General features: G+C 33.5%; 1 protein-coding gene across 4 annotated transcripts in view; it reads right to left on the bottom strand.

Moving 5' to 3' along the window:
- ATG5 (autophagy related 5) overlaps nt 1-17,019 on the bottom strand; it is a 116,620-nt gene that overhangs the window by 88,817 nt on the left and 10,784 nt on the right. For 3 of the 4 annotated variants that reach the window (XM_061206856.1, XM_061206855.1, XM_061206859.1), the window contains exons 3-4: nt 13,218-13,345; nt 4,643-4,721 (exon numbers count right to left, since the gene is read on the bottom strand). In XM_061206856.1, coding sequence (XP_061062839.1) covers nt 4,643-4,721; nt 13,218-13,345 — 207 coding nt within the window. The remainder of the gene's footprint in view (nt 1-4,642; nt 4,722-13,217; nt 13,346-17,019) is intronic. The other variant, XM_061206858.1, reaches the window with a different exon arrangement.

The raw sequence follows: 17,019 nt of genomic DNA, 5'->3' as shown, positions 1-17,019 counted from the left end.
AAAGAAAAACACTGAATTATTGTTGGGTTTTTTTACTCCATTAATTTTTTTTTAGGATAGATATGCAATAGACCTGAGCATTTTAAAGAGCCCACTCTCTTCATTTGATGTTACTAAATTTCTGAATCACACTACTAACTTCCCTCTTTAAAAACTGCACATACTGTAAGCAACCTTTTGATTATAATGCAGCTTTGTAAGCAAAATGCCCATAGGAATAATGAAATATCAAAGAAAAAAAGAGACAGAGAAAGCAAAGGTAGCAAAATAACAACTGGCAAATCCCGGTGAAAGGTTTGTGGGTGTTCGACTCTCAATCTTTCTAATACAGGTTTGAATTTTTAAAAATAAAAGCTGAGGAAAGAGAAATAAAATAATTTTCTCAGGAGGCTAATCAGATTTAGGAATCAAAAATGTCCTTGAAGCTAATTAAGAAAACCATGAAGAAGATATCTTTTTCATTCCTGTTTTGGTAAACAGAAAAAGAAAGCAAAGTAAATCTACATGTTTTAAAGTAGTTAACACTTTACAATTGCATAATATTTCTCTCTCAGAATTCAAAAAATAATATAAAAATTCCTACAGAAACAATTTTCTGAATCATCCTTTACAACTTTTTGGTTTTGTACACAACACTAACATACATACATTCATTCATTCGTTCATTCATTCATTCATTCATTTATTTATTTATTTATGGCTGCGTTGGGTCTTCGCTGCTGCACACGGACTTTTCTCTAGTTGCGGCGAGCGGGGGCTACTCTTCGTTCTGGTGCATGGGCTTCTCATTGCGGTGGCTTCTCTTGTTGTGGAGCACGGGCTCTAGGCGCTCAGGCTTCAGTATTTGTGGCTCGCGGGCTGTAGAGTGCAGGCTCAGTAGTTGTGGCGCACGGGCTTAGCTGCTCCGCGGCATGTGGGATCTTCCTGGACCTGGGCTCGAACCCGTATCCCCTGCGTTGGCAGGCAGATTCTCAACCACTGTGCCACCAGGGAAGTCCAACACTAACTTTTAAATCTGCATTGTTTTCTAAACTCTTGTTATTCAACCCATGGTCTGGTGGATCAACAGCACTGCGAACTTGTTAAAAATGCAGAACCTCTGCCCTCAACGCAAACCTATGGAATCAGAATCAAAATCTGCACTTTAACAAGACACACATGTGATTTGTACGTACATTAAATTTTGAAAAGCACTGCTCTAGACATTAAAATTCACTTACTATAAACATTATGAATCTATTCAAATGACAAGCATCAAAGTCAGTTAAAAATTAGAGAAAATATGTCCTTTCGAAAAATTTTTAACAGGTTTTCTCCCCAAGAATTCAGTGTGAACTATGAACTGACCCAAATGTGTGTGATGGAGGTGGGGGAATCTCTTGGAGACTTCAGTGTTGCACAAAATCTAATTAATAATCAATATCTTTGAAAGCAACTGTAAAAGAAAAATTCTAAGCAGTCTGGTTAAAGCACACACATCATCTGACACACTCAATACAAAATCTTAAAAGATAAAATACTGATGCATCAACTGACAGAAAGTTGTTACTCGATAAATTTAACCTGTTGATGAGAAACTATTTTCTAGAAACTTAAAGAAAACCTGCTTCCTCAATCTAAAAGCATTGCTTTTCTACCTGCAAATTTAATGCTTACTCAGTTTCATTATTATCAATCAAAAGCCATAAGGCACTACAAGGGGATGTGGGCCTACATCAGTCCGTATAAGCTATCAATTAAATACCTGAGGACGACCTTTGTGGTAAACCAGGTCTTATAACCCTAAATAAAGGGAACTTAGTATAGGGAGAAAGAAATCTGGGCAATAATTTTCCTCCAACACAGGCCAGGGTCAGAAAGAGTAAGAGCAGCTGACAGAAACACGCTGGTAGTTGGAGCAAATTTAAAACATCCTCTAACATTCTGCTTTCTATTTAATTTCTCTAATAAACTTTCCATCGGGGAAGACAATGTATGACCTACTAAGGATCCCAAAGAGCAAATCATTTTAAAATATCAAGAACAAACCCATTACCTGTCAACACAAAAACTGTATTTTTGTGAAAAATAACTATATTTTCCAGGATGACAACAACAACAACAATTTAGGGAGAAGACCGGCACTGCTGTACAGTTTTGCAAATACCTTTATAACGTCTGGCTTAATGGGAAGTAGATAGAGTTATCTTATTTGCTTCCACATTCAATACTATGCAGTTGTTTTGGTTAAAGTATGTAATTATACAGGTTTATAAAAATATGTAGTTGGAAAAAGCAGTATTTTAATAGTCTTTTCAGATTTATGGATATTCTTTTTTGATACTACATCAATTCAATAAGTATAGTTTATTATAACATTAATGTGGAATCTGAAAACACATCAATAAACATTTTGACCTCTGTTACATTAAAATTCCTGATGCCAGCCGTGCACTTTGAACAGATCTTTGACACATGCATAATTTCTCAACATAATACATTGATCATTTGGAAAGTATCTGTTTACTGAGTTAAGGTAGGCCTTCTCCAAACGTTTTCACATTTCACTATATAAAATTTCTTAAAAATCAATTTGTTAAAATGACCACCAATCTCATCAGAAAATTCTTTGAGAATAATAAAGCTGTCAAGCTCATGGTGACAGATACATGTTTTCCAAAATTCTAATTTTCACTTAAAAGTGCAAATCTTATCATTAGAAACAAATACTGTCAGTTGTTTTCTCTGCAATGAGAGGTCACTTTGTTTGTTTTCAAGAAACTATCTAACAAATACCCAAGTGTGAATAAACCACAGTTTGTCAGTCACTCTTTCAAATAAAAAATGGTGTTTCATGAGAAAAGTGGCTCATTTAGCTCTCAAAGTAAACAAGGGCACAATGCTTTTCCTTAAGACAACCATCGTATTTGGCACACAGAAGTGCTTTATGTGTATTCCCATTTCACCACATGAGATTAAAAAGACATGTACTTAAGAGTCAAGATTAATAATAATTAATAATTTGTACCGCTTCACTCAGAACAGTCCTAGTGTGTGGTGGTGAAGAATACAATGACCACTAGCACATTTTGGTACAGGGCCTTGCTCTGTGCTAAGGTGCCAAAAGTTTTGCCCACCATCGCTTTTGCAGATCAGTACAAATTTAAACACAGTGGAAAGGGCAAATAGCATCTTAATATTATTATGGAAATAGGAATCCCCATGGATCTGGGTCCATCAAGCACTCTGAGAACAAAAACACTATCCCAATCATAAGAATTCTAAGCCTTTCCTATCACTATTACAATCCATCAACTAATTCAACCAATAATTACCGAGGGCCTAGCAGGCAATGCCAACTAGGTACCATAAACTTTGTTTGAGTATCTTTTGTATCATTCACTCATATATCCCAGGCTCCTAGAACAGTGCCTGGCTGGCACACAGAAGGCTCTCAGTATTTGTTGAATGAATAAATAAGTGGGTGGCTATATTTTAACCTAGATTTCAAAGCCTTTTAGAGTGCATTCCACACGCACACACACACACACACACACACACACACCCCACACACACACAGGCACACAATCTAATTACTGGAAATGCTTTTCAACATAATGGGAAAGACCTGTTAGGCAATATGGAACTTCTACACTCATTATGCTTGGAGTAGTTTTACCTTCCTACCATTCTAAATTTAAATTATTATACATACAGGCAGTCCTTGCTCTTCACGGTAACTGAGACTCATGCATATTAGAACCATGTCCTCACTCTGTATGGTTCTGTGGTAACTAACATCTGTGGTAGCATGGTGCTGTGCAAAGTATATTAGTGCAAATAACAGGGGAATAAATGCAGATGCCCCACAAATTCAATTTCAGTAAAACGGAAAGGAAAGTAACTTAGGAAGACTGGGTGAGCCTTTGGGCAGTGACTTTGAATAAGTGACCCTAATGGGAAAGCAAATCAGACACCTAAATGACTTTTCAAACTCTTAGCATGTCTCCCTCCCACTATATGTCACCATTTGAGAATCACTGCCTAGTGATCAACTAATAGAGGGGGTTCAATCCTTCAGCAGTACTTGCTTGTGGGGTGGAGGATGGAGAATCAGGGTGTTTAGTGAGAAAGAGGGATGAGATTTTTATAAAATAATGAGACAAAATTAGGTTACAATAAATCTAGCCTGGACTCAAAAACTACAGGAATTAATATTTCTCAAAACAGACTTAAATCAAGTCTTTGTATTTCTGTCTCCTAACGCTTCTTTTCATTCCATCAAAATAGCCTTAGAGTTACTTAGTGTTAGGTTGCCTCCTTCCCCATTCCCATGCCCACATGCACTCAGGATTTTGTTCTTCCTATTTGAGATTTTTTTTTAAATGAATATAAATATTCCAAAATATTATAAATTTTAAACATAGTGTATCCAGCGCCAACAAAGAATAGGCACTTATACGTTAAATGTTTAAATGGTTCTGGCAAGAGTTAAGAAGAAATTGAAAGGCATTTTATAAACACTAATGGCAGCTTAGTAAATAAAAAGTATCATGGGAAAAGCAATAAACAACTTAACTTAAAAAAAAAAAATTCTACTCTAAGTCTACTTACTAAGTAGTACCACAAGTGGGACAAATGGGAAACGCTATTTAAACTATACCTTAAAATGTACTGTGATGTTCCAAGGAAGAGCTGAACTTGATGCAAGAAGATCAAAGAGCAAACCAATTGGATAATGCCTAAAAATGAAAGAGTATATTTTGAGATAAAATAAATATTTAAACTACAACTCCAAAATAAATTTCCAGCCATGTTTCAACATCAAATATCAGGGGACTTTAACCACAAATCACAGAAAGGTAATGTTTTAGACAGTTACTTGCCTGGGCTAATATGGCATAGTTTCTAGGCATCAGGTGGTTTTTTTTTTTTTTTTTTTTTCTAACCATACCGTTCCCCAGGGAATCCTCAATATACATAATGAAATTGTACTAAGGCACCTTTTATCAGCCATGAGCACTGTTACGTCACAGTACTGCCACATCTAATTATCATCCAAGCATTCATATTGGGCAACCAGTTTTTTCTTTAAAAACAACTTAAAATTTTAGAAAATGTTAAGAACTGAGAAGAGCACCTAAAACAGCATGCAATCACCTATTTTGTACTTATTACTATTAACATTACAGTATACAAATTTCCAGTCTTTTCTTTATGCATACATATCTAAATATAGATTAGGCTTATCCTTTACAGACTGCTATAACCTGCTTTTTTCATATAACAATATGTGAACATTTTCCAAAGTCACTGAATATTCTTCTGCAACCTAATTCTAAAGTTTTTTTTTTAATAATAAATTTGGGACTTCCTAAATGAGAGAACATTTCCTAATATAACCATTACTCACAGTGAAGCAAATTATTTAGTAACAAACAAGTTAATAATACAAACCTTGCAGATTTCAGTGGACAAACCTTATTTTTTACAACCTTTTCAAGAATCTAAAGTAGCTTAATCAGTGAATCAGAATAAATAATCCTCCCAACAAAGACAAAAAGAAGACTGCCTGGTTTTATGCGCAGTCCTATTCTTTCCTATATAATAGTGAATTACTCCTAGATTTAAGAGTGGAAAACTTTGAAAATACATCTAATTTCCTTCCAAATGAGTGACCCAAATACATTACCTGATCAAGATTCAAATATTAGCTAATACTATTTATGTTTGCTTACATCTACATAATATAATTGTGGAAAAATCATCAGTCATTAGAGATCATATATTTATTTAGAATGAATTTAAGATGAATGCCCTGCTAGCAAAATAAAACAGTGAGTAGTTTTAGTCATATATGTGTTGTATCTCTTAATAAAACCCTCATACTTCTCTCTAATCGAAAGTCAGTATCTAACACAAATCCTTCATAACTAGGAATGAATATCAAGTAAATCTTGAATTAACTAAATTACAGAATGCTTCCTTTAGGAAGTTCTCTAATCAGGAAAAACTCCAGTCTCAGTTAAAAACTGAAATAAAAAAATTAATTAAAGAAAACAAAAATATTGCACTATAAACAAGTTATAGATTCTATCCAATTCTGATCCTTCTCTCTGACCTCTTAAAATTGCACAGGCTCTACATAATGCCCTGCACTTTTACAAATTAGACCTTTTTTAGTCCTCGTGTCCCTCTGAGTTACGTGCAACTAGGTTAAGAATGAATATGGGTACTTAAAGTAATAGAGCACACTGCTTTCCAAACTCTATGCAGCACTGCAGATATAATTATAGAATCCCTTTAGCAAATTCTGTAGTTGACCTATTGGATAGATTCACCAGTAACCCCATAAAATGACTAGCAATTCAGTGTTGTACACGTCCTCCACCATTCACAAATGGAACTATATACAAATTCTAAAGTTAAATCAAATATTATCTTCAAGTAATCTATACAGTCACATAAAATCAAGTACAACCTTAAAAATAAATGATAAGTATTTGAGTTAGAATACAATTTAAACATAAAAAGACTCATAATAATCAGTTATTTTTTTACCCTCAATATTAAAAAAAAAAAAGGCCTCCAAGTGCACAGAATCTTGAACAAAGCAGCTAATACCTGCTGAATGCATAAATCAAAGATCCACAGAATAGTTAACCCTTGGTATACCATGAAGATCCAATGGGCCCAATTTTAGGTTCTGAACTTCTTTTCTGAGTAGCTCTATTTTAAGATTAATACTTTATAACTTTTATTCTTTTTTTTTTTAAGATTTTTTTGATATGGACCATTTTAAAAGTCTTTACTGAATTTGCTACAATATTGCTTCTGTTTTATGTTTTTGGGTTTTTGGCCGTGAGGCATGTGGGCTCTTAGCTCCCCGACCAGGGATTAAACCCGCACCCCCTGCACTGGAAGGTGAAGTCTTATCCACTGGACCGCCAGGGAAGTCCCCCCTTTTATTCTTTCTTAAAAGTCTTCCAAAAATCACAGAGAAAACTCACTTAAGAAAAAAGAAGAAAAAAACTTAGTCTGTCTAGTAACTGCCATATGAATTCACTGGACCCTTTTACAAATCTAAGATATATTGTGGTATCTTAGTGATCTTATTTTTTTCCTCTATCTTGAAACTTTTTGCTATTTCATCATTCTAGGGATTATTTCATCATTACTTATCAATTATTCCTAACTAAAAAAAAGATTAAAATAATAAGAATTTGGAAGAATAATGTTATGCCTAGAAGAAAGATATAATAATGCATCCTTCTCCCATTTTCTTACTTTGTCACCTAAAACATTATATCATATTTCAAAAAGCATAAAATAAGGATGCAGACCCCATCTTTGGAGTGTGCTTTTATCTCTCACTAATACAGCTGAAAATTCAAAATGTCTTATTTTCCACCTATATTGACAGAGGAAGACGTTACATAATTAGATAAATCAAAGGATTTTTGCAGAGAGACAGATAGCAGTACTTTAGACTTTAATGACATTAGTAAAACTCATCATATAAGTGAAATCTCAGACTATGAGTCTTTAGATGATGATATCCTAGGTGAATTTTATAAAACTCAAGAACTAATGCATAAACAATGTATTTCTAAAGGACATACGGCATTCTTATCCACTTAGTCATTCAAAAGAAAGGATTTCTTCATACAGTATTTCATGACTAGAACCTAGACCATTCCATTTTGCTAAAAGGATGTGTATCAGTATTATCTTTAATGCCATTTGTACACTGCAATTTACTTGACAGTAAGTGGGCAAATATTAAAGCCAGATTTGTACACAAAGATGACTGGAAGGAATTAGATGATGTAGAAATTAAAAACAATTGGACTGCTCATTCAGGATGTTTACTCATGTAATAAAGAAATTATTTTACAACAAAATCACGATCTAGGGCTTTTTAAATTTCGTAAAGCATTGCCGTTAAACGCAAGAAGAGCCAGAAGTAATGACAAGCTGGAACCTCATAGAGGTCTATTTGAATGTTTGACAACTAATGAGCAGTAACTTGCATTGAGGACATTGCCCATTTCTGGTAAATATATATCTTTGAAACCAGGAAAACATGGAGTGAAAATTTGAATTTCTATATTTAAATGCTTATTAAAATTTCTATAATAAAGTTATTATATGCCATTCCTTTATACTTCTCTAAGTTATTTATAAAGTTCATTGGTCTCAAATAGTAAATGATGATGACTTTTTCCTGATATACTAAGGGTTAGGATGGAAATTTATGATAATTTCTAAAACTTATATTTAAGATTTAAATATAAATATTATCATAAATATAAATATGATTTAAAATTATATATATAAATATATCATAAATATAAATATAATTTAAAATTATATAAATATAAAAAATATTATCATAAGAGCATTCTAAGTAATACAATAGCTAACAATTATCCTGTAACAATCTTTAGAAATAAAACTAAGCCAGAAAAATTTAGGAGTAAAATAACTATTTATTTCTATCGTCAAAGTATATAGACCATACGTGGATCATCAATGCAGATGTTTATGTCAGAACGATTTTGATGCAAGTATTATACTAACTCCAAACAAATACACCACCTGAATTAACTGGTTCCAAGATTGCTTATTTCTGATGAATCTATTAATATGCAAGAAAATCTATAAAACAGAACTGGCAAAAATTAAAAGTACTGACTTTCTCTTACACTATAATCTCATTTATGTCAAAGATTTCAAAAGTACTAATTTGCACAATTCCTCTAAACAGATATTCCACATAGTTTTGTTAGGAGGCTCCTAACCCATAACACAGAAACCATGTAAGCCATAACTGTGAGTAAATCGTAATGTAGCCATTTGGCTGTTACATTGCTACTCCTGCCAATTTAACCTAAATTTAAAAGAAAAGGAAGTGGTGAGGATTTCAACCTGTAACACCCCAGAAGAGGACCAAACTGGTAAAGGTTCAATCTACCGCGCTATAAAAATTAACTGCACCAGAATATTTAGTGTTGTGTCTACTTTCACATTTTATTCATTTTCTTTCTCTTCCTTAAATTGCTCTAGCCTTTTCTAAATTCAATTCTCTACATGAATTAACGTTTTCTTTTTTTTTTTTTGCATAAGTTGTTTCTTCTTTACCCTTTCATTACTGCTAAAATACATATACATACTGGCACATGGTATGGCAGTAACAGATATGCTTTGAGGTCAGCCAAGGGTACTCATTCTAGTCTAAACATCTGCAGTTAGATAGCAAACCAGTATTTTAAGATCAGTATTGAAAGGAATCTTCCCTATATACTAGAGAACTATTGTCCCACTCCATTTCACTGAAATAAATGCATCCTATTCATAAGTTTGCTACATTAGTGATTCACTGAAAACAGGATTACATTCTAATGAATAAGGGTTTAACTCAAACGTAAACCAAAGTAATTTAATGATTACAATCTACTTTGCGTTACTCTGTCTATAGTACAAACACAGACAATTACAGGCCAGTGCTGTGTTTTCTCAGCTTTCTAAGCCTATTCTTATGGATGAAAAAGTACAGAAATAACCAACTAAAGGGATATTACATGTATAAAATGCTAAGTAAACCACATTTCAAAAAATCTAGTTTACAGAATAATTTATAAAATTCTAAAAATGCACAACCTTAGAAAAATGACTGGACATAAGAGAAGAGCCTGCACAATATTTACAATTAAGATGTTAAAATTACTTTGTTAAAATTTACTTTTGAAATCACATAGGTACAGTATTAAATTCTGGGTCACTCTATTATGCCTATATTTAAGATCAACATCAGTATTTGCTGCCTTTTTTTTTTTAATTCAAAAGGTAGTTTCAACAATTTATTTTCAACAATCAGTCCTGAAAATAAGTCAATTTACACAAAATAATAATATCCCTGTACAGACACTTGTTTTACAGTTGACAAAGAACCTTTTTCTAAATTTTGTACCTGGAGGCCTAAGATCTAACTAGCATTAGGGTAACTAACAAAGTATTCTTTAGAAGAACCAAGAACTTTTCTCTTAAGATAAGCCTAATATAAAAGTAACAAATACAAATTTTGAACACTTGAGTTACGGTAACAGGAAACTTTATCCCTTAAAATGCAATGTTAGAGCACCCTCTGCTGACTAATCAACTCAAATCACTCTTTAGAAAGAGATCCTTAATTTGAGTTAAGATCAGCACTTTCCATTTCCCATATAATTTTTAAAAGCACTAATCAGATAAGGCCTCCTTGGCATCTCTCTACAAATCAACAACATATTAAGTATTCATTATGTGCATACCACTGTTCTTAAATACTTTTCTATTCTAATATGGACAAATTAACATAAGTCATTAGAACATACAGAATTAGAGAAAACAACAACTAAGAAACAGAATATCAGCATGTATGGTAGAAAGAGCCCTCAAAATATGGTCCTACTTGCTCATTTGAGTAAGTTATTTATTTGAGCCTCAATTTTCTCAATAAAAAGAAGAGACTTATTTAGATTCATTTTTTCATTCAAGAAACATTTACATAGCACCTCTTACGAGCTACTGCTTAAGGTACAGAGCACCTGCTCAACCATCTCACATAGATGATTAAATATTTGTAATAATAATTAATATGAATAGGAGAAAGGGTTACAGAGAGAAAAGGAATATCAATTTATGCTTTCTTCCTTCTTTTATGAATTGTCTAAACTGGTGTTTGATTTCCTTTCTCACTTGAATTTACTTAAAACTCCAAAGAATCAAGTATAAGGCAGACATTATCATCCTACTGAAATAAATGCTCCTCTACGTTTAAGACACATTTATGGTCTCAAAAGTCCAAGTCCTACAAAGCTTCAGTGGTAGCTGCTTCCCTACAATGATTATCCTATCCTATGAAGCCCACTGCTTAAATGCCAGGGAGATACTGACAGCTTATTTCCAGGAGGATAACTTACCACACAAGAGAAAATTGCTATTGTTGGGAGCAAAGAGAGAAAAGATCAGAACTTAGCCCAGAGGTCCTAAATTTTATTCATGCCTCGGTAAGTTATTCATTCCTCAAATATATGGAATACCTAACAACACTAAAGGAAAAGTTGTATCAAAAGCCATTAAATACAATGAGTGTACAGCAAGACACAGCTATGAAAGTGGTATCATGCATAAAAAGGTAACACCCCAAAAACTAAAATGAAGATATGTGAACACAGTTGCTTTCACATAAGCTCTCTAAAAGGAAAAATAATTTCACTCTTTAATAAAAGACTTTCAGAAGGGATGAATAATGACAAAGTAGGAAAATGCATCTTGAAGCCAAAATCATCATTCTGTCATAACAGGGAGGAATGGGTCCAAATGTTGTTTACTGATATCATATATAGAATACAAACCTATAGAAGACAAATCATAGCAAATACAAAAATAATCACCACACAAGATAAATTAAAACGGCAGCTGAAAGATGATGACTTAATAATCATTTCCTATAAAAGCTAAATTGAGGTTTCCCATCTTTTCCAGAGTTTCTCAAGTGGGGGTGGTTTTGCACCCCCTACCCCAGGACATTTAGCAACATTTTTACTATCACAACTGAAGGGCGTGCAACTGGCAATAGTGGGTAGAGACCAGGGCTGCTGCTAAAAACACTACAACATACAGAATAGCCCTCCCACAGCAAAGAATTATCTGGGTCCAAAATGTCAGTAGGGCCATTGTTGAGAACCCATGCTTTACAATGATAAAACTGAAAAGCCCACTGTCAATCTCATGAGTTCTTAAGGGAATCTATAACTAATACACATAAAACAATACAATTTCAACATCCATCTATAATACAGATAGAACTGTCAAGAGCACAGAGATATCCTATTGCTACTCACCCACAATCTTTCCCCCTCCTTCCTCTCCCTCTACTCTCCTGATCCTTGCTCCTCTTATACTTCTTTTAAGCCACCTTCCCATTCCAAAACCTCCAATTCTTCTGAGAAATAAAAAGAAACAGAAAACACTGACTTATCTATGCTGCCAGAGGTCTAGAACTATTCAAGAGTCATAATGAGTCTGATAATGTGATTATGAAGCTCAGTATTCCGTTTTGACTAAAAAATGAATGTTATACAAAAAAAAGAAAAGAAAAAAAAAGGTTAGTGATGTGACCCATAACTCAATACAAGATATCACCTTGCATGTTTCTAAATCATTAAGAAAATCTACCCACTCTTGGAAATTCATCAGCACAAGGTGAGTCCTAAAAGTTCACTCCTTGTTTCTAAGTAATCCTTGGATTCAAGTCAGCTGCACTTATTACACACCTACTAGCTTCCTTTTATTTGCTTTAAGTCTCTTTTAAAACTCTTCATTTTTATTATTCCCAGATTCAAAGAGCAAGTCCATTATTAAACTATTTATATTTTCCATATTTCACTTAAAGCTTGACTCAGCCTGTATCTTTCTCATTCAACTACTATCTATATGGCAGCATTTCAACACCTATATCTCAGCATATCTTGAGTCACTTTTTAACATTCTTCTCCCTGTAATTTCTTCAATTTCATTAAATATTTTTGGAAGCACAATGACCAAAGCTCCCAGTAACAGAGGAAGTACAAAATTACATCATCTATACATGGATAAGCCCAGATTTATGTGTCTGAAAAAGGATATTTATTTTAAATGTTTCTGAAAAAATGGTATTCCAATATACTACCAAAATTATTTTTCACACAAAAAGGAAATCAATATAATTTAAATACTAAACCAAGGCTAAACAACATGTGCTTATAGCACAGTGGTCAACTATATGTGACAATCAGTTTGAAAGATGCCCCTTTAGGTAATCATGCGTATATAAAGTTCTGTTTATAAAGATTTTAGAGATAGAAACAAAACTGAATAGTGTCACAGAGTGACTTATTCATAAGGGAGTTTTAAATATATGTTTAAAAAAAAATTAAAAAAACCAAAAACTCCATAACCAAATATACTATTATTATGCCATATAAAAAAATCTATTGATGAAAATATACAAATCTGTCCAGTCTCCCATGCATCCAAATAGAAGACAGAAATATTGCCAATAAAATATTCCAGCATTGGTTTAAAATTCACTGTATTATAGAGCTAGACTAGTGATTTCTTGTATAGAACTTTTAAAAAACTGCTTCAAGGCACTATACCTTCTTAAAGCTAGTATATACTCAACGCTTAATAATGCAGAAAAATTCACTCACCATTTCAGTGGTGTGCCTTCATATTCAAACCATATCTCACTAATGTCTTCTTGTCTCATAACCTTCTGAAAGTGCTTTTTCACTTTGTCAGTTACCAACGTCAAATAACTTACTCTTGGCAAAAGCAACTGAAATGAAAATTTGTAAACCATATTTATTTACTATTTTTTCAAAAAGAAATATACTAAATAGGTTTTTTAATATATTTTGAATATTCTGAAAAACAACCATTTTCTTTGCATTATTTTGAATATTCCACACAAAGTCAACTGCTTTTTATAGAAAATCAAAGGCTAAAGGCTAAGATGTTTTAAAATTTCTTATGAGGTCATTACTTATGTACAGCTTATAAGATAAATACCTAGAATAATAAATAACACAAGTTTATGTGCAATCTTTCTGTAATACTTTTTTCCAAATAAAAATACAATGCAATCATATGTCATACTATTTAGGATACTTATTAGTTCTATCAAATTTAACTTAAAAATTAATATGATTCACCTGAGTTAATTCAACTTCTGAGAAGATAATAAACTCAGTCTAATGTACACCTTGACTTATCAATCAGGACTTCTCAATTGGTCCATCACATTTTGATAAGCTACTGTGTACTGGCTTAGTTGCAGTGAAGAACACCAAGACAAGGACATAATCTATCCTTTTTTATGAGGCTAAAAACAAAACAAAACAAAAAAAACTCATAAAAAGTACTTACAAAAATACTTCATGGCAGCAATAGAAAGACCTTTGAAGGTCAAATAGAAATTTTCATTTGATAAACAGTGAAGCCCACTATGATACCATTAATGGCATGATGAAAACAGTACTTGAGGAATATTCTAGCCATTGTATATAAAAATTGCAATAAGGTAAGATTCTAGATAGGAAATCTGTTAAGGAAATATTACATGAGATGAGAAAGAAGGAATGGAAAAGTGGGGGAGGTCTGGAAGTCAGAAAAGATTTTTGTGATTACTAATGAAGAAATCTCAAGGAGAGAGGTAAGTTAGATGACTGACTTTTGAGCTACACATTTAAATATTTAAATGCAATAAAGTACAAGCTTAGAGTATAATGCTGGTGGACTGACGATCCTGCCACTGTCAATCAACTCCCTCAATCTGTCCTTATGGAGGCTGGACCTACTTGGACTCTGGAGAGAGAAAAGTCTGGAAAGGAACATTAAGGTTGGTAAAGCCTCAACTGGAATAGTATGAAGGCTGTCAGCGTTTTTCCCCTAGGAAAGGTACCCAGAAAGAAAACATAAGAGAGCAAGAATTTATTTAAAGAACCTACGAGTAGATAAAAGGAGGAAACTGGCAAAAATACATGTATTTTCCTCCTTTGCAGCAGACTCTGTAGCCATTTCTTGTTTTCCTAAGCTTCTGTCTTCTTTTGCTGGTAAAACTGTTTTGTTACTCTCTTTCAGCTGCTTCTGTGAGTGTAACTCTGCATCACTTTTCATGCTGCTTATTCAAGGTTATGTCTTTTGATCAGTAAATCAAGTAGAATTATGTAGCGGGCTGGGGAATATATACAAAGAGAAATATTCTGATTAAAGGGACTCTGATACTTAATCACTGAAGATCAAGGTAACAGGCCCCAGTTAGGTAAGGGAACATGACAGTAGTCCTAGGAGCTACAGGGTACAGGGATATGGGCGGTAGTTGGCATGCTCCAGTATGGAATAAAAGGTACTAATACTAGGAACAAGGTGTTGGATAGCTGTGTGGATTCAACAGAACCTAAGTTCCTCTTTTATAAAGAAACAACTAGAATGTGATTAGGGAAGAAAAAAAAAGGAAACTAATACTTACTATGTATAAGGAAAAGCACTAGCTGTTTTACAGGAAGACTTATTATCACCTCTATTTTACATACAGCTTAAATAACTTGCCAAAACCATATTCTATTAAATAAATGGCAAAGAAATGATTCATTAGAGTCAGAAATGACAGAATCAAGTACAGAAGTATCATGGGCAGTCTCTAAGAAATTAAAATAGCATGGTAAATTAGCCATTTTTAAAAAATAAATAAGTATGGTCTATTAGTTCAATAGTTCTATGTTAGTAAGTCAAGGACTTTAATTTAAAATGTCTGTTGGGCATTACATAGCTATCTATTCTGTAGAGAATGATATTACCCTATGGAGATCATAAGAAAGAAGATATATCAGGACTAAATGAGTATGGGTATCAGCTCCTGATTTTGGAAAGAGCTGTACTACATGCTTAGGGTTCAACCAAATCTGCTGAAAAATTCACAAATGATTTTCATGAAACAAAAACTTATTTACAATAAGGAATGAGGAACATTAGAATGTAAGCTCCATTAAGACAGGGGTTTTCATCTGTTTTGTTCACTGCTAACTAACATTCCCAATGCCCAAAATAGTGCCTGCTTCATAGCAGGCATACAATAAATATTTGCTGAATGAATTAGAGATGCAAAAGGTTAAGTGGGACAAAAGGTCAAAAGTGATAAATTGTAAAAGAATGCTCATTCTTCAGACAGAAGGTACACTAAAATGTAGCTGGAATCTTCTGTCCTAAATTAGCCTGTGGGAGTAATATGTAACTAACATAAATATCTATACATAGTAGCACTAAGAAATAACTAGAGTAGGTATAGATACTTAATCTAGCAAATATTTAAATAGGTAAAAAGGGAAAGAAAATAACAGCAAAAAGACATCACCCTGCCTTCTACATCCAGATTGTATCATATAAGGTTTTTCTTTGGTGTATCAAATTGGTTTACTTCAAGTTCATTTTTAAAAATCGTGGTAAAATATACCTAGTGTAAAATTTACCAGGTTAACCATTTTAAGTGTATATAGTTCAGTGGCATTAAATACATTCACACTGCTGTGCAACTATCACCATTATCCATCTCCGGAACTTTTCATCATCCCAAACTCAAACGCTGTACCTATTAAACAGAAATTCCCCCATTCTCCTCTTCCCCCCAGCCCTTTGTAATCACTTTTTTACTTTCTGTCTCTTTGAATTAGACCATTCTAGGTACCTCATCTAAATGGAATCATAAAATATTTGTCCTTTTGTGTCTGGCTTATTTCACTTTGATTAATGTCTTCAAGGTTCTTTAAGTTCTTTTAATACAAAAAGGATTAACCCCCCCGGGGACACTGTCCACTACGAGGACTCCATCATTCCCTTATTCCTCATTCAGCACTGTCAAGTACTCAGTATGACACAAGTGATTCATTTTTTTTTCTGTACAGCTAATAAGTAATACATGTTTTACATAGTTGCATAGATTACTTATGTTTCAGAAAAAAGTGCCCGTAATATTATTTGTTTACACCAAATCCTATTTTGTCCAACAATTTTCAATTATAAAATTAGAGATTCGCTTATCTAGAACAAAAACAGAATTAAAATACACTAGAATTCTGTCCCATTTCAATGTGTGAGGCATCACACTAGGTGATGAGGATAGAGCACTGAATGAGACAGAAAGAATTCTTCCTCTCATGGAGCTTACAGGCTTGAGAGGCAGACAGTAAAAACAAAATTACAAATATGATGAATGCAAAGAGGAAGTAAAGAACGTTATAGGAGCAAGTAGCAAAGAAATTTAACCCAACCTAGGAGCTCAGGGAAGCCTTGACAGGAGGTCAATTTTAAGGCAAGGGTCAAAAGGGAAACAGGAATGAACCAAACATGCGTTGGTGTGGATGTCTGGGTGTGAGTAGGGGTGGGAGATACTGCTGCTCATTCCAGCAGAGGGAACTGCAAGAAGGCATGGCGTGAATACAAAAGGACAAAAACTGG

This window comes from Eubalaena glacialis, chromosome 12 (genome assembly GCF_028564815.1).
Source record: "Eubalaena glacialis isolate mEubGla1 chromosome 12, mEubGla1.1.hap2.+ XY, whole genome shotgun sequence".
Lineage (NCBI taxonomy): Eukaryota > Metazoa > Chordata > Mammalia > Artiodactyla > Balaenidae > Eubalaena > Eubalaena glacialis.
This window is presented reverse-complemented; position numbering and strand designations above follow the sequence as displayed.